Raw genomic sequence first — 18,942 nt, 5'->3', positions numbered from 1 at the left:
ATGCTCCATTTGGAGCCAGGTAAAGGTGACCAGGAAAACACGTTCCAACCCCCACCCCCCCTTAAGACCATGACTGCCTCCTGACAGCGGCCAGCCAGATGCCCCCAGTTGATCCCAAGCTGGAGGGGGTGAACAGAGAAAGTTTGAAGGACCTGGTAAGAAGAAGTCAACTGCCTCTGATCATGGGGGTTTCACATTCCCCGGCCACCCCATTCTTATTATCTACACTGGGCAGATTCACTTTAGCTGCTGCCTTACAGGATCTAAAGGCAGCTGGACCAATGCAAGGGGAGCTGGCAATTTCAAATGCCTTCATGGGGACCTTCTTTGAAATTCGCTACTAAAAAGCCAACACTCATGCTGTGCAAAGATTCACACATGCCCACTTGGTTCTGCATGATTTATCCAGTTGTGGGGGGGTCTAAGTCTAAGTCTCATTGGCTTCAGAGATTTTATCAGGGCCAGGGGGGGGGGCGGGTGGACGTAGTTACAGAGGCCAGGATCTCTATGGGGGCCACAGGGCCAGGGAAATTACAAGGCTTGGTTCCATATGAGGTCTGGTTTTGGATGCAGGAGGTGCAAACCAAGAAGAACCTTGGTCTGGGGCTGGTTCTTGGCAGCCATCATGCACTTAAGAGATTGAGGATACAACTCTGTAGGGGTTCTCGGCAAACACAGGGCAGACAATCCAGGGCTCAATAGAAAGACAAGTATGGGTGTCTGTGCAAAGTGTGTGTACACTTACTTAGTCCTTTCTGCATCCACCAATTCTCCAACCCCTCCCACAACACATACCCTTTCTGCCGGCCACTTTCTCCCCACTGTCAGCCACATTTCAGACCATGGCTTGGGATAAAATCATTTTTATCCTGGCCTTCTTCCATAAAGTGTGTAGTTCTCCCTTCCCTGTTTTACAACCACCCAGTGAAGTAAATAGATGAGGTTTAGAGCACATGACCAAGGAAGGGAGAAGGAAAACACATTTGCCTTTTGAAAATGCCAAGTAGGAGAAGTACCCAATTTGAACCCATTACCCTCAGGTAAATACACCGGTCCCGACATCCTGCCGTGCTGATAACTCTCACGTAACATTTGTTTGTGGTCAAAAGGACTTGGATACAGCCCTGACCTATTGGATTCTTCCTTTCCCCCAGTAAAAAGCGGTTAAAAAAAATCAAAAACATCGGCTAAAGTGTCCTTTATCCACTCACCCCTTGACTTCCTTGGAACTGGATCGAAGGTCTCAACACTACAGAATCCTGCAAAAAAGAAGAAAAAGAGGCATAAGCAGAGTTGCAGGACTGTTCAAAGCCCACACAAGCACCGGATTAAACGTCCCAAGAGTCTGTGTGTGTATGCTGGTTGCGTCAACTTCCTCAACTTACTCGTCCGCCCACTTTTACAGTTTTAAATTTTTAACAAAACATTAAATTGTATTTTTATCCTACCCCTTCCACCAAGGTGACCAGGGTAGCATGCACATCTCTTCCTCTGTTTTATTTTTGCAGTCACCCTGAGAGAGTGGTAAGGCCCATGGGGTCACTATATGAGCTTCATGGCTGAGTGGCAATCTGAACTTCCGGTTCTTGGCGTGACATTCTTCTAACCAAACTGACTTAATCCAGCAAGATAACCCTCAAGTTCAAGAAGGTGCACTGGAGGGCTGGCTGGCGGAGGTCCAAAAATAAAACAAAAGCCTAACAGAACCTCCAAGACTAACAACATTTCTTTTACGATGAGCTTTTGTGAGTCTCAGTCCACACCATGAGTTTTTCACATGCAAATCCCCAATGTAAGAGGAAAAAAGTGAAGAGTTGATATAGAAAGAGCAAGTGTGGATCCTGTCATAAATCAACAGTATTAGCAGTTACATATATTGGATAGTGAGGGAAGTAGGAGATTTGAACACAAAAACAGAGGGTTTAAGTGAAAATCAAGCAATGTTGTGACAAGTTTATTTAGTTTGATGAAACATGTTGAGAACAGCAAATTAAGATTTTTCAAAAAGTGGCTCCTGTACAGCTGTTAAAGACTGTAGCGACTAAGGAAATCTAAGTTTCTGTTTAAGCCAGGATGCTGTGCAGAGTTTAATTTCTGATGAGTTCTAATTCAGTGCTTTCGTACGCAGCAGGACTCTAATCTGGAGAGCCAGGTTTGATTCCCCACTCCTCCACTTGAAGCCAGCTGGGTGACCTTGGGTCAGTCACAGCTTCTCGGAGCTCTCTCAGCCCCACCCACCTCACAGGGTGACTGCCATGAGGATAATTATAACACACTTTGTAAACTGCTCTGAGTGGGTGTTAAGTCATCCTGAAGGGCAGTATATAAATCGAATGTTATTATTGTTGTTGTTATTATTATTCCCTTTGGAGTTTTTCTTTTGCAGAATAGTGACTTTCAGATCTGTAATAGCATGTCCAGTTATCCCTTCTACTTCCCAAGATTGTTCTATGTGCTTCAAAGCCTGCTTCTGCAGCAATAAGAACTAGCAACCTTCTTTCTCTTATAAAAGAGAACAAGAGTTTCTCAGGAAACTCAGTCCCAGCCCCCATGCTGCCTCTCTGGGCTTGTGTGTACTACCACCCCTCTTTCCACATCTCTTTGCAAAGACAGAAAGTGGTGATGTTTACAATCACCAAGGAAGAGATAAGCCTGCTTCTTGACAAGAGGGGATTCTGCCAAGCATTCATGTTCCCTGTAGCCCCCCCCCTCCAGTAGCCCATTACCCCCCTCGAAGCACCTATCCTGGGGCCTTCAAAGTTCACATCCTATTTTCTTGCTTGAGCAACTTCTCCTTTCACAGGGAAAAAAATCCCAGCTTCCAAATGGCAAAAGCAAGTATTTTAAAACGTCTTACACAATGTTTTTCTAACTTTTGGTTTTCCAGTAATCAGAAGCTCCCATCTCTTGGAATCCATTTTTTTTTAAAAAAAAGAGATTGTGAAACCAAGTTGATGAAGGGGAAAGCTACATCCATGCAAGGCAACTAGCTTAGGTGGGAGAGGGGAAGACAACTGAGGTAGGTGAGGGGTATGATACAAGATAAAATTATTCAGAAAATAGAATGAGAGAGAACCTTTTTACCTCTCAGACTAAAATGGAGTGGGGGCGGGGAGCACCCATTTAGACTGACAAGGAGGATATTCAGAACAGACAGAAGAAAGCCTTCCTTCGGGCAATACAGAATTCCCTTGTAGCACTCTCTGCCGCGGGATGCAGCAATGGCCACTAGCTTGGATGGTTTTAAAGAGGACTAGACAGTTTCATGGGAGACACAGATCCATCAGTGGCTGTTAGTCGTGACAGCTAAATGAAAACTCCCTGTGCAGAGGCTGTCTACCTCTGAATACCAACTGCAGATGGGGAATGCTTTGGCCCCTGTGTCCCTGCCTGCGGAGGGTGTCTGGGGCTAGACCTGATGAACCTTTAGCCTGATCCAGGAGGGCTGCTCTGATGCCCTTCAGACAAGAACCAACATACCAACTACAGTGCTATAGTCTTAATGCAGGCCTGGAAACAGCCGCTCCCTGGACAGCTTGTGGCACGCTAGCATCCTCTCCAGGTGACCAGGCCGGGAAGCTTACAAAGCTTCTCATCGAGAAAGTTCAAACTTTCCCCCTCCCCTCGCGGGCTAATATAAAGACATGGGCCAGTAAGACCTTGACACAGGCAGTCTGTTGACATCAGCAAACCTGCCTTAACATGAGATGGCCAGACGCCAAGCACTGTTCAGAGAGGCTGCAAGCTCTCCAGGCAGGGGCTGATGACAGACAACGCAGTACAAAAAATGCAAACAGTATATGGCATCTCCAAAGCCCACTAGGGATGCAGGCGCTGAGTCCCTCAGTTCGTTATGAAGCACTGTGGTAACCGGCTCGCAGAGTTCCCTGGAGAGGTCTTCACAGAGCACTGAGAGAGAGGCTGGTGGGTTCATGACGCCAGGGCACAAGTTCCTCTCTAACGCTGCACTGCACTTGGCACAACAGGGTGTGAGAGGAGGAGACAGTCACCTTTGCAGGGGGAGGTACAGAGGGTTTCTAAGCCTCCTCCCGCTCCTCCCTCCAGAGAGAGGCCAAGACAGCCTCCACAAAACACAAAGCCCTAAATCCACCCAGTTAAAAGGCTCCCATGCTCTTTGCGGACTTCAAGATGTTAACAGCAATGCTTTAATTTAAAGCTGCAGCCTTGAAGGAATATCTTACGTGGCTTCCAGGAGCAAACATCCCACTGGCTAAAGCCAATCCTGACATGCCAGTATCTTACCTCACAGGCCGGAATGAATACAGGAAGTTGCCTTAGGCCAAGTCAGCTTACAGTTCCACCTAGCTAAGTCCTCTCCACTCCACCCAACGGGTGGGTGGGGGGCTCGGTCAGGCAGAGGGGACCTCCCTGCTAGCAGAAAGCCTGATCTTGTGCTATTCTGCCAAAGCCTGGTCCTTTGGGCTACTCATAATTCAGCTGCTCATCTCTGATGGTGAACATGCCAAGTCGCCTTATGTCAAGTTAGACTCTCAGTCTGTCTACCACAATAATGGCCCTCCGGAGAGGAGAAGAGCATTTCCCCAAAACCTCCTAGCCAAGATCCTTTTAAGCAGAGACTGATTTAACCTTGGGCTTTCTGCATATAAAGAAAGTTGGCCTGCTGCTGCCCTTGAGTTACAGCCCCTCCAAATCCAAAGGGCATGAACACTGACAGGTAAGACAGGCCTTCACAGCTCCACCAGCAACATGGGGCTAACAAACGGACTGCCACTCCTCCTCTTTTCCCTCCATGCACTTTTCTGCAGAGCCAGAGTGAGAACCCAGGGGTCAAGGAAGGGTGTCGGAAGGGAATGAGTGCGAATGGTGAAGAGGCAGCTTTTCCTCAGCTCTATAATAAACTGTTCACTTGCTGGGAAAAGAGAAAGAGGCCTTCAAGATATCCAGGAGGCTTTGTGGGGTGTGTCAAAGGAAGGACCCAAGGGAAGACAGGTCAGATGGCAGGGCACCTTGCTAATGGCACCCTGGTGCTCCTCCCAGGCAGTCATTAGCTACCGCTCTGAACTTCTGGCTGTGCGTGAGCCATCAAGCCCAGCCAGGACAGCTGAGCCAGCGGTGGCTCGGTCTCTCAGATTTCTCTGCAATCCCCTGCATGAGACCAAGCACCCGCATGAGGCTGAACTGCCCGTTCAGGTTTTGCATCCCGAGCAAGAACTGCCTTTCTTGGATGCGGGTGGAGTATGAGCCACTACTGGGCTCAAAAAGGACCGCCATGGGCATTTGTCAGGGATGCTTTAGGCTCGCCCAACACTGGGCAGAAGGCCCCCCCCTCCAACTCTGTGATTCTGTATCAAGTTGCCCACTTGTTTTTCCCCACTGGATGGAACCAGAAGATGCTTCTGGGCAAACACTCTCTTCCCACAGTGACCTGCTCAATGCCCCCATGAAGCTCACAAACAGGGCAAAAGGCCCTTCTCCTTTTGTAGAGGCAGAGTGCTTCTGAACACAGAGGCTCCTGTTGCAAAACCAGACCCTGAACTTTCCTAGCCCGCTTGTATTACTAGTGCCTCATAGGGCATAAAAACTGCCTTGCTGGATCAGACCAAGGCCCCTGCAGTCCAGGGACATGTCCTCCACATCGGCCACCCAGGAGGCTCTCAGAAATTCACAAGGCAGGCAGGAAGAGGGCGTACAGCCCTTCCCTGACCATTGTCCACATAAATACTTTACCAAGAGCTGGATGCCACCGCTGAAGCAAAATTAAGGAGACAACTTCCCACTGTACCTACAAAAATATGAGTCAAAGCACATTAGTTGTCCATTTATTAGAATTTATGCTGAACAGAGCCAGACAAAACACAATCAGAGCCAAGTCACAGAAACAATACATGCAAAATGCCTTGTGTAACATTAGGAAACCTTGCAACAGCCCTGAAAGGTGCAACAGTGGATAGCTCAACACTATCTGTCAAGTTGATGGCTGGGGTGACATTTGAAGGAGGTGGGGCTCGCAGCCTTGCCAACAGGGACATGAACAGCCTCCCTGTGACCGGGCAGGAAGCATTTCAGTCGGAAGAGAATTTGCTCTTTTTTTGCATCAGCGTGTCACAACCATTAACAGAAAGGGCATTTGTATCTGTTTAGCAAGATGGCCAGCAAATCCCAGGTGGTCACTCAGAAGGCCGCCCAAGCTCTCAACAGCCAACATGCCCAGGTTTGCCAACTGCATGTATGCAGGGCAGTTCTTGGTGTATTTAGTGGAGGGGAGGAGGGGATCCAGCTCTGAATGAACTAAGCAAGACTTGAAGCTCTTCCCTGCTTCCTGAACAATGCCAAGGGCAGTGGCAAGAAGAAAAAAGGAGGAGAGCAAGGCAGCAAGGCCCAGAGGGGAATTCAGGCCAGTGGGCAAATATCAAGGAGCCAGACCAAGAGTGGCAGGGAGCGCTTTGGATGCATTCCCAGCAGCAGCTCTTAAAACACCCTTTTGTTGAGGGCGACAGTCAGCATGGTATCGTGGTTGGAGTGTTGGACTAGGGTCTGGGAGACCCAGGCTTGAATCCCCACTCTGCCGTGAAAGCTTGCTGGGTGACCTTGGGCCACTCACACAGCCTAACCGACCTCACAGGGTTGTTGTGAGGATAAAATAGAGGAGGGTTGTTGTGAGGATAAAACAGAGGGGAGGAGGGTGGTGTAAGCTGCTTTGGATCCCACTGTGGAGAAGGGCAGGGTATAAATAAATAAAAATAAAGCAACTAGCATCGCCGTACATTGACAGTGGTTATTTAGAAGCTGGCACAGAACTCTGCCATTTCCACAAATGTTACACACTGGATATAGGTACACATGGTCTGAAGACGTATGTATTACTGGGTTGCAGGATTTGGACTGGAATGTGAGGGTGCATGTGTGTGGCTAGGCAGGGCTTTTTGAATGGCACTCCTGTCCTTCTCACTGATTAAATTCCTGGCTGAGGAGAGCCAAGGCCAGAGAGGCAAGGATGATTTACAGACCCTAAGAATCAGTCCATCCAGTGCTGTGAGAGGCCTCTGAGAAACGCACAAACAGGGAGGGTAGGAATGGCAACAGCTGCCACAGAGCAGCCCCCCAGCCTCAATACCAGTAAACATGTTAGAACACATAAGGGGATGGATCTGAGCCCTGCCCTAACATGCCGCTGAGCAAAATGGGAAGCCGCCTTCTTCAAAATGGGAAGCTGGAAGAAGGCCCTGTAGAGGATGGCTGGATCCACCCCAATATTTTAACAAGCATATTCTTTAAAATACATTGTTTATACCTAAAGTCAGGGCTTTTTTTTCTGGGAAAAGAGGTGGTGGAACTTAGTGGGTTGCTAGCACAGGAGGCAACTCCTGGTAGGAGGTGGTGTCCCTGGTATCACATGCGCACGTGCAAAGTGCACGCACGCTCCCAAGATCACACAATGGGTCAGCTGGAACAAGGGGGGAGTTTTTTAAAGTTTAAATCGCCCTTGGAGAAAATGGTCACATGGCTGGTGGCCCCGCCCCCTGATCTCCAGACAGAAGGGAGTTGAGATTGCCCTCCGCGCGGCTGCACCAAGGGCAATCTCAGCTCCCCTCTGTCTGGAGATCAGGGGGCGGGGCCACCAGCCATGTGACCATTTTCAAGAGGTTCCGGAACTCCGTTCCCCCGCGTTCCCCCTGAAAAAAAGCCCTGCCTAAAGTATTATATAGGGTTTATCTAATGCTGTAGGTTGTTATAGAAAAACTGCCATACTACAAATTTCAAGTATAATCTTGCCTTAAAAGCATTTCACTCATTCCAGAAGGAAAAGAAAATGTTTCTTTAGTACTCCCCTAAATTTCTCTATTTTCCTTTTTTTTTTTATAAATTTTTTTATTTTTCATAACTACAAAACACTACACCAGACTATCACAAGGAAAGGGGAGAGGGAAAGGACAAAGGGGGGTGGAAAAAGAAAAAGGGGGGGGAATGAACTACAAACACTAAACACTACACTTCAATGTTTCCCTTCATACTGTCATAATACAAAAATAGCTCCATGGAATAATGATGGAGTGGTTAATCATACAGAAAATAAACATTTCAAATTCTGATTAAACTTTCCTCCCCCTTCTAGGTCCCGGACGCAATTCTCTCTGTGCAACTGCTGTTGCGATGCTCTCCTCCTCCCCCCCCCCCTCCGGCTCCTCCTTTTCTTCGTTCTTGGTGCAGCAGAGTTCTGGGTTTTTATTCTCAAAATCCTTTAGTTGATCTTCTGATAATATCTTATAGGCCTGATCTTTATATCTGAACCATATTCCTTCCGGGAATAACCATTTGTACTTTATTCCATGGTCCCTCAGAAGAGCTGCAAACTTTTTATATTTAAAACGCCGTTTCCGGACTAGAAATGGAACGTCCTTCAAAATCTTGACTTTCAAACCCATAAAGTCCAAATCCGCATTGTATGAGTTATATAGGATGGTGTCCCGAATCTTTTTAGTTGAAAAGTCAATAATGATCTCACGAGGCAACTGTCGCTTTGTTGCATATTTTGAAGAAGCCCGACGGACCTCCAAAATGGCGCTTTTAACCTCTTCTTTAGTCGTCCTCGCGGGTGTCGCCAGTAGTTCCGAGACCAAATCCCACAGATCCTCATTTTCCTCCTCTTTCACGTTTTGGAGACGCAAAATTGTCTGCGTTCGTTCCACCTGTAGCCCGATCAGTTGGTTCTCCACCAACTTCAGCTCCTTTTTTGTAGCCTTCACAAGTGACGCACTTTCCAGAGCAGACTTTTCTGCCCCCCCCCGCTGCTGCCTTAATGGTTTTCACCTCGCTTTCAATTAAGCCCACCCTTTGATCAGTTTCGTTCAGCTTGTCAACAAAGGGTTTTATGGCTTCCACCACCGCCCTGCGCACCAACTCTTCGAGCGACTCCCCTTTCTGCAAGGTGGCCGAGATTGACTTACCGAGAGCGGGACTTTGCTTCTTTGCTGCCATTTTGGGGGGGGGGGCGCCAACAAAATTCTGGAACTCCACGAAGGGGAAGAGCGAGTCTTCTTCAGATCAACCTCTCCTTCACAAACGCTTGTAGAACAGAAGGGATTCGCTTGTTTACAGGCTTCCGCCTGTTTCTTTTACTTGCCGTTTCTCGTTGCCCGGCGGCACTCGAGGCGCCGCGCACATCTGCCGGCCTCCATAGGGACAAACGGGCAATTCCCCCCCGCATTGATTTCGGGGAGTTCTTCCCGCCGCGTCCCGGACCCTGGCTCCCTCCCTGGGAGTCCTGGGGGCTAATCCTTACGGATCAGCCGCCCGGTCAGGGTGCCCGGTCGTTTCCTCCCGGACCAGCCGAGAGGAGCGTCCGGCATGGCTGAGAAAACGAAACCGAATCCCAAATTTCTCTATTTTCCCATGGAGAAAATTGTTTTCATACAGAATATTTTCAGAAAGAGAAACGCTGTCGTATATATTTTACTCATTCCCAAAGAGAAAATTGTTCACAGATGCTTTTTCTCAGTGCTCCCCCAAATTTCCCATGGGAAAATTGAAAGAAATTCCGAGGGAGAGGAGAGAAAAAAAAAACATTTTCCTTCCAAACTGTTCCATTTCTCATCCAGGTCTTTGCTTCTCTAGGTGATCCCAGATGCAGGAGTTCCCTGGAGTTGATTGAATTCAAGATGACTCCGAAATACTGCTCTGGAATGTGATTTAAAACAGAGCCTGGTCCCTGGAAAGGCTCCTCTCAAAATATTCAGTGAGAACAAAGCCACAGATGAGTCCTTCCTTGATCCACAGGGGTGCAAGGGCCAGAGAGTGCCTGCACCCCAACCACATTCCCCCCCCCCCCGGGTTAGTCTGATGTGGGAATAGCTGATGCTGTCTTAATGATGCTTCCCTCCATGTGGCTTTGAAACGGGCCCAAAAAGGTCTTGCTTACTGGGGCATGAGGAAACCAACTTGGGTGGAGGGCCACTGCACTAACAGCTTGAAAGCCTTATGAGGAGGGGTATGAAGCCGCCCCCCTTTCACAGATAGCAGTGCTAAGCAAAGCCAGATCACTGTCCCAAGCTGCCTGTTGATTAGCCCTGACCTGGATAGCCAAGCAAGCCCAATCTCGTCAGTTTTCAGAAGCTAAGGGTTGGCCTTAGTTAGCAACTGAATGGGAGACCTCCAAGGATGACCAGGGCTGCTACGTGGAGGCAAGCAATGGCTAACCACCTCTTGCCTTGAAAACCACAGCAGAGGTCAGCATTACATCAGCTATGACTCGATGGCACTGTAGGGGAGGGGGCCAGGACCCCGTGGCAGAGCCCCTGCTTTGCATGTAGGGCATCCTGGCTTGAATCTTTGTTGATGTATTTGGGGTGCAGGGAAAAGCATCCTCTGCTTAAGGCCCTGAGGACGAGCCAGTGTCCATCTGTAGTAGGTATGACGTATCAATGGTCTGCTTGACTCTTGCTCAAAGACAGCTTCAGATGGTACAGGACAATCCAAAAGAAGCTCTTTGCATCGAATCCAGACCCAGGTCAGAGACGGCCCACTTCCTCCCTCCTAAGTCAACGGCCAGCTTTCCCCTGTTTACAGAAATCACTGAGGAAACTAGGAAACCAAAAGCCACTTCCTCGCAGGACTTATTTTTGCTCCCTGTTTGTTATTACAGGCTGGCTACCCAGTTCCAGCTCAGCTGTACACATCAGTTTGTTATGACAGGATTATGCATTGGGTTGCGCCCACCACCTCCTCCAACACTCCAAGTTAATTCCAAGAAAGAAGGGGGGACACATATGCACACATGCACGCATGCACAAGGACAGCTCTAGGAAAACCTGCTGGAAGCTGGAAGAAGGCCCTGTAGAGGATGGCTGGATCCACCCCAATATTTTAACAAGCATATTCTTTAAAATATATTCACAGTAAGCTGCATCAATTTCCACATACTGATCTATAGACAAGAGGGGACCCATCACTACCACCCACTAGTCTAAACCCCCAACCCAACTACTTTTTAGGTTTGGGATTCCAGAGACAAGTTTAGCTTTTGTTTGAAAGCAAATTGTCATGCTCGTAGCCCTTACAGGCTGTGAACATATGGCAGAAAACACATGAATAATGCTTCAACGCCTGAGGGGGAACGGGGGGGGGGGCTTAATCCAGTTATTAGGACCCTGGACCTTCCCACCCCTCAAAGGGACAGAAGCAGAATAAATTTACATAAATTACAAATCATGCAGAACTTTTCCATGTGCAGAGCTCCAAATTCAGGGCAATCCTACCTATTAATAGAGGGCTGTGAGTACCCATTTAGTCAACTGTAAGGAGTCAATATTGGCCCCGTGTGAAAAGGCAAGCTTTAGTTTTCCTTCCAAGAAAGGGAAAAAGATACAGCCCCAGAGACTGCAGGAGGTGGTGCAACCCCCTTCAGAAGTCATCTCCCACCTTTAAAACATTAAAAGGAAAAGTGGGTTCTGCAGGGTTTGTGCAGGATTGGTTCTTGGGAAGGGGAGAAAGGCCTGCAAACAGCCTTCAGAATACAGCTCTGCTCTCTACCTCTAAACCCTAAAAGATGGAAGAAATAAGACCACTCTATGGTGCATTGCTGTGCAAGGGAAGATGTCTTAGAAGGAGGCAGCTTCCTCTGCAAGGCTGCAATGGTGCGAAGGCTAAGCTTGCACATGTGAAACACTGGGGGTACCTCTGAGCACATGCAGAGTGTTCCTCCTTCCCCACTGTATAACCAGAGTTTTTGGGGGGGGGGAGTGAGGCTTTCAAGGCCTCAGCTCTGAAGCTGCACATCACAGACACTTCACCAAAGTGGTCAATGGTTTGGACTAATTTCTGCTTTAGAAACCAGGTCTGCAACCTTATGAACATAACAAGTGTCCTTACCAAGTGGCTCAGTGTGAGCACCCAGGGAAGGAGGAGTGGAGTGAAGCAAAGAGCTCAAAGCTCTGGAGCAGCACAAGTGCAGCATGCCAAAAATCCTTGTGCCAACCTCCTGTGAAAAAATCTCTGGCAGCAAGTGATAGGAAAGGCCTTCTGACTTGGAGATACAATACTAAGCTAGGTGGTCCAATGGTCTGATGGGCTATAATAACAACAACATCATTCGATTTCTATACCGCCCTTCAGGATGACTTAACACCCACTCAGAGCGGTTTACAAAATATGTCATTATTATCCCCACAACAAAACACCCTGTGAGGTGGGTGGGGCTGAGAGAGCTCCAGAGCGCTGTGACTAGCCCAAGGTCACCCAGCTGGTTTCAAGTGGAGGAGTGGGGAATCAAACCCGGCTCTCCAGATTACAGTCCCATGCTCTTAACCACTACACCACACAGGCTATAAGGCGGCTTCTAGTGTGGACCTACAGAGGGATACCTTCTTGGAATTCTCTCCCCAAGAGGCCAACAGGGCTCATTCACATAAAGCAACTGCCAGGGTAAGATCAGACTTGGCAAGGCTCAGCTGCTACTGCAGCGAGGGCCTTTTCCCATCTGCCAAGGGGCACAGCAGGCAAAACTGTGGCCTCCAACATGGTTCTGGGTACAGTACACTCCAACTGTCTGTACCCTAGTCACCAAAACAGCTCCTACAGATCAGTTGGCATGCTCTCCCCCCACCCTAGCCACTGATGTACACCCCTTCCTTGCTTGATACTATATAGCAATAATGAAGATGCTCACTGACCGCCAAGACATCCTGCATGGGATGTAGAAAGTTGCATTCCCTCCGCTTCTGCTCCCTCCGTGTTCCAATGGGATGTAAAAGCCACATGCTCTGAAGAGGTCATTCCACAAATGCAGCCTGAGGGAACCACACAAGCTGCTCAGGCAGAGCCATCCTTGCACCTTGTTTCCTGCCTCCAGCCCAAGTCAAACCAGGCTTCTGTACTTGGCAAAGGATGCTAACAGAAGTTTCACCTCTGCTCAAATGCTCTCATTTTATTGAAGAGTCAGCCTTGGTTAGTGATTGGATGGGAAACCTGGGTTGCAGGGGCAGGCAATGGCAAACCGCCTCTGTTAGTTTCTTGCCCAGCAGGGGTCACCATAAGTCAGTTATGACTTGACGGCATTTTCCACGCACTCCAGTTAATTACTGTCATAGCGAGTGAGGAAGGAGAGCCGCTTCTTGATATGCCACCAAACTCAGCAGTAAACAAACTCATTTTATGTATTGTCGAAGGCTTTCACGGCCGGAGAACGATGGTTGTTGTGGGTTTTCCGGGCTGTATTGCCGTGGTCTTGGCATTGTAGTTCCTGACGTTTCGCCAGCAGCTGGCATCTTCAGAGCTGCCTCTGAAGATGCCAGCCACAGCTGCTGGCGAAACGTCAGGAACTACAATGCCAAGACCACGGCAATACAGCCCGGAAAACCCACAACAACCAAACTCATTTTAGACACGAAATGCAGACAATCCTTCACTGCTTGTCTGAAAAGCCTGAGGTTCTGAAGCAGACTTGATATTTCATAATCAGACAGGGGCTAGAGTCTTCCCTTCTTAACAGCAGTATTTTTAAAATATATATATATATATTTCATTTTCCTTAAGTGCTCAAAGCTATATGCACCCCTTTGGTAATCATCTTGTCAGCCCTGTAAGGAAGGCTGCCACAGTGGATATAAAGAAGCTATGGGGAAGAAGACGCAGCAATTTGAGATTTGAACTGGTGAGTTCTGACTCACGGCCTGTACTCCCAACAAAGACTTGTAAAACACTATTAAGAAAAAGGGGAGCTTCAGTGCGAACCAGAGAACATCTCTCTGCACAGTGACTCACAGATACACATGTGGGCACACAGGATGGCAAGCATTCTTTGTGGACTAGTAACTTGAGGAGGCTCTACAGAAAGAGGAAACCACTAGGGCAGCCTGAACCTATGGCCTTTTGGCTGGCAATGCAAATTGCCAGAACAACAAAGTGGGAGTGCATGAGGCAGACTTTGGTGCACCCAGAAAGAAGCAAACCCAAATTATTGTTAAAACTCCATGCTGATTTCATCAACACCTGTAAAAACCCAAGGCTGGCGATCCCAAACTAGGTGCGGGGAGAGAGCAACAGGTCACTACAAGTCAGCTGGTTTCATATCTGTGCCTTGTGAATATTTTCAAGATGAAGAGGGTCTTGATGGACTCCAAGCCCGCACATTACCAACAAGCACTAGATCCCTCCCGCAAAGAAATGAACAAGGGGTTGAGATATATGCTTTATTTCTCAGCCCCCCTGAGTCCCTGCTTGGCCAGAGCGGGAAGTGTGCCCCAAAGAGGGCCTTCTAGCCAAGCTGGTGGTCCAGAGTCCTTTTGGGATGTCAACTGCTCTCTACTTCAGGCCTTGACACAAGAGAAAGGCCAACTTGCAGAGAATGCTGACAGATCTGCCAGGCTGCTGGAGGGAATCACCGGAGAGAGGAGCTGTTTAACTACAGGGTGGGGCTGAAGAAAACGACATAAATAAAAGCCACATTCTCATGTGCCAGCCCTATGCTCTTCTGCAGAGACAGCACTGAGGCACCAGCAGAACACACCGCAGTGGGAGGGCATTTTCTGGTTCTAGACGTCTGAATAAAACTTGATGGCGTTCAGACTGGCCTCAGTCACATGGAGGCCTGAAGCGAAATCCAGCTGCCTGCTTAGCCAGCCATGCACACAACAGCTATGCCACAGCCTTCCTGTCTGGGATTTGGTGGGGTGAGGCACCTGGTGCCTTGAAGGGGGTGCTGCATGCAATGACACCACACAATGACGCTTGGGTGCAGCCATCTGAGAGATAGCATTATGCTCCATCCCTATCCCCAGCCCCTGCTGGTGCAGAGGCTTCAATCTCCGCTCAGAAGCAGCTGCCAGGCACCCAAATTGCTAGAGTTTACCCATCTTACGAGGATTTCAAGAAGCTCAGCAAAAGCTCAGAAGAGGACAGTAGCAGAAAGCTTTTCATTTCAGGCCAGTCTCACATGCCCAACACACACATGAGGATTAGCTGAACATGAGATAAGTTTTCAGTCTGGTGTTTGATAAAGACACTGTTACTCAAAATCTGCAGCCTGCTCAAGGGGCAGTAATTCAATCCTGTTTTGTAAGCCGCCTGGCAAGGTGATAAAATTAGGCAGGGAATTTGATGTTAAATTAAAACCAATGCGGTGGATGAAGACTTCAGGACAACTCCAGGTGGTTTTATCAAAGCAGCACTGAGTAACCCCTGCAGGGGCCGTGCTTCTTGGCTGCAGACCCTGGATGCACCGCCTCCTCTTCCAGGAACCAGGAGAATCTTACAGAGCTCCAGGGCAAGCAATGGACTGACATTCATCCCCAAGGTCTGACTCTAGTCCTCAAGGCCAAGCCCAGCACTCCAAGGGCAACAGCAAAGGGGACACAGGAACAAACCAGCGAGGGGCTGCAGCCAGTGTGGCACGGACACGTTCAAACACCTGTTTGTCACATTCACACCTGCCACAGTTTGGTATACACCAACAAGCCTATTGTGTAAAAAGCCTTGTGTTGGCCTTTACCCACATAGAAAGGCAAAGTGTTTCTCAATGGTCCAGATTCTGATTACAAGTCAGCAATACCGTAAGGCCTGACAGTCTTCTCTGGACCTGGCCAACAGAGGCCATGTACCCACACACATCCTCTAGAGAAACGCCAAGGGGTAGAAACACATCAAGGTAGTAGATATGCTCAGGTCACTGTCCCCAACACACACGTGCAGCAGAGCCAGACATGCTTACAGCCAGCTGTATGGGGGTGTGTGCAGAAGGTGGTACACGTGAGGGGGAACTGGTTCCCACCATCATGAGGAAAATTACCCCCCCCTTTATCTTATGGTTTGTGCGTTCCACCTGCTCATGCAGCATTTAATGAAGGAAAGGTATTCCTAAGCCTAGGAGCAAGCGTCACTTGCGAAGAAAAGCCCCCCAAGGGAGCTTTGTCCAACTTATTCAGTAACTGCAAGAGGCCAGAGTGGGAGTAAATGCAGGATCAGCTGATCAGTACTGCAAGCTGGTAGTTAGCTCGAACCTTCCTCCTGGCTCAGCCGAGGCCTGCTCTGAGTAACCCACAACACAGGGTTAAAAACAGATCCAAGAGGGTGGCTGCTGCACCACACCTGCATGAGTCTGGTGAGCAGGATGCAATTGCTGAATCCCTTTGGTGTGGATGAGGAAAGGGCATGCGGATGAGCCCCAGGCAGAACTGGCGAAACAGAAGATGATGTTTTCTCTGCTTTGGAATCATCACTTCCCCCGCCCCCCAGAGAAGCAACAAAACGGACCATTTCCCTATTCCGCTCAAGTCCTCCTTGCCAAGAGTCCTTGCCCACCAAATGGAAGCCTTGGAAATGCAGGACCTCAAGCCAGGGCCTCAGTCACCACGTATACAAAGAGAACCCACGTAACCTGTAGGTGACCCTGGCCCACAGGGATGCATCCTCTTTCCTCTTCAGAATTAACACTTTAAAACACTGACGTTCAAGGTAAGTCACAGAATTAATCAACTGGCCAGTGGGGTGGGAGGAGTGAGTCAACAATTTTCACCTTGGAGCACGAGTGAAAGGCTACCTGGCCAGCCCAGATGTCAGAAGAACAGGCCTGAACAAAGGCTGCCACGTCAACCCATCCCCACTAGTGGCAACAAATCTAAAACAGCTGCCATTCAAAGAAGAGAATGAGCGCTTCCATGTTATGCAGACCGGGGGTGGGGGTGGGGGGGGAAACATTCAGGTGTTTCTACAAGTGATGTGAAGCACCAGCCTCTTCCCTTCATTTGAATCCTATAATTTAAAAAAATGCCTGCAAATGCAACCTAAAACAGGCTCCTGATCATTCTCACCCCTGGTGGATATGCAGTAACCAGCCTGATGAAAAGTTCTGTATGACACAGAAGCCTTCATTTTGGCTGAACAGTAGCCCACAGCTCTCACCTCACTGCCATAGATTAGAGACCTCCTCCAGCAGTGCCCAAGCCTGGGCCTAGGGTACTGTCCTGTAAAGAGAATCCTCTAGGCAAGAGAAAAGCCATTTTTTCTGGATGCCTTGTTTCCCCCAGTTCCCCCCACACCAAAAGATGGAAACTTGCTCATCACGCTAGACTTGAAACTGAATGCACTCTTGCATGTAGGTGACCCAGACATCTCTTCTTTCTTATCTCTCCCAGTCATGCAGGCTTGCACTTGGGGGGGGCACTCTGAAAACATTCACAATTACATAATGCAAAAAGACCTTCTCCCTTCTGAAGCTGATCTTCAGCAGGAGGGGGGGCGTATCCCATTCCTTGCCCTTTTACTGAGTTTCTCTACCTCTATTAAACTCCTGCAGCGAAGAAAAACTGCAAGCTCCCTCATCCACAGGAAACCCCTCCCTTCGGCTGCCACACAGAAGCCCTTTCCACAGGCTCCCCCTCTGCTGGCTCCCCACTCTCTTGTCACAGCAGTTTTCCACCCTCACCGGTGCGGGGGCTCTCTGTGCAGCTCCCAAGCTTCGTTTTTTACTACCCCCCCTCCAGTTAACCCCTGGCCCCGTCCCTGCGGCTGCCCCTCGGGAGTCTTCAGTCTAACCTCCTTCCTCCCCACGGGGGGGGGATCACCGCGGAGCTGGCAGCTGCCTGTCCTTCTTCGCCCCCCACATCAGGGGCGACTGCAGCCGGGGGGGGGGGCTGACTCCTGCGACCCTCCCTCTGCTTCCAGGGGAAGCGTCTTCTTCCCCCCTCCCTGGCCCAGGACCGTCCCTGCGGGGGGAGGGGGAGTGCCGGCACTTTCCGAGCTGGCGCCTCCTGCCCACCCACCCCCCAGCCTTGGGGCGGCCGCTGCCTCACCGACACGACTGAGGGGGCTTCCACCACGACTCTCCCCCAAGGGAGGCTGTCGGGAGGGGGGGGCGAGCGAAGAAACGCGGTCAGGGGCGGGGGTCGCTGGCCCCCCTGCTCGAACCCCAGCCAGCAGCCGCCGCCGCCCGCCTTCTACGGTCGGGGGCGCCTGCTGGGCCCCGCTTCCTTCCTCACGCCCCTCATATTCCAGGGAGGGGCAGAGCCGAGCCCTCTCTCCGACCCACCTTGCGTCCCTGGTAGGCCTCGAAGGCGCGGAGGGCCGAGTCGGTGAGCTTGACGTGGAAAACGGAGACGCGGGAGCCGCGGCCGAGCCCCCCGCACGACAGCGCGTAGCCCCGCTCCGCCAGCGCCGCCATCTTGGGAGCCTCCGGGGCAGCTGCGGAGGGACCAGGACACGCCCCCTCCGGCCATTATGCAGCAGCCCGCCCCGCGACACGCCCTCACGCTGCGCGGCCGCCGCAAAGCACGCCGGGGAATGGAGTCTTCCTGGCCTCGGCCTCAATGGGACCTCTCGAGGAACGAACCGAGGAAGGACCGGAAAGAGTGGGGGGGATTGCAACAATCGTACGAAAGTTACCGAAGCGCGCAGGCGCGTTGTTCCCCAAAGGATGCTGGGAAGTGTAGTCTTTCCCCTATTATTCCGGGAAAACAGAGAGGAGGCGTAAAGAAGGAGCGCGCATTGCGCAACCTCCGCTGCTGAGAAGCTGGTCACGAATCGTCGTTTTTGCTAAAAGAGCGAACGCCGGAAAGGCTGCGACGCAAAGCCAGCTGGGGAAGATAGCATTGATTTATTAGGAATATCTCTCGGCCGACTGGCCAGAGAATCCGCTCCAAATCAAATGCTCCAGTTTACATTTCTTATAAGTTTACTTGTGTGTGTGTGCGCGCGCCTATAAATGCCTTTGTAATGAAAATATTTATACCTCGCCTTCTGTGGCTGAAGGCGTCTTACCATTCAAAATCGAAAATGAATTCAATAGGCTATGAATGATCCGAAAACTCCCCCTTACCACGACCCGCCACCGTCGCAGGAACCAGAGCCTGCAGCAAACGGAGAGGCCAGCTTGGACGCCCCCTGAAGCACCGAGGGCCCTGAGGACACCGGCCAGCCCTGGGGCTCGTTCTCGGAGGATTCAAGCCATCGCGCTCTTCCACTCCTTGGAAACTG

The 18,942-nt window shown here is 50.0% G+C and overlaps 1 protein-coding gene across 3 annotated transcripts in view; it reads right to left on the bottom strand.

Moving 5' to 3' along the window:
- The window catches only part of ELL (elongation factor for RNA polymerase II), a 47,006-nt gene extending 28,867 nt beyond the window's left edge, over window positions 1-18,139 (bottom strand). For 2 of the 3 annotated variants that reach the window (XM_054980220.1, XM_054980221.1), the window contains exons 1-2: window positions 17,999-18,139; window positions 1,212-1,259 (exon numbers count right to left, since the gene is read on the bottom strand). In XM_054980220.1, coding sequence (XP_054836195.1) covers window positions 1,212-1,259; window positions 17,999-18,130 — 180 coding nt within the window. In that variant the 5' untranslated portion in view covers window positions 18,131-18,139. Of the gene's footprint in view, window positions 1-1,211; window positions 1,260-12,647; window positions 12,695-17,998 lie in introns of those variants that run through there. The other variant, XM_054980222.1, reaches the window with a different exon arrangement.
- Between the last annotated feature and the right edge of the window lie 803 nt (window positions 18,140-18,942).

The sequence above is a fragment of the Eublepharis macularius genome, chromosome 5, assembly GCF_028583425.1.
Source record: "Eublepharis macularius isolate TG4126 chromosome 5, MPM_Emac_v1.0, whole genome shotgun sequence".
NCBI lineage: Eukaryota > Metazoa > Chordata > Lepidosauria > Squamata > Eublepharidae > Eublepharis > Eublepharis macularius.
This window is presented reverse-complemented; position numbering and strand designations above follow the sequence as displayed.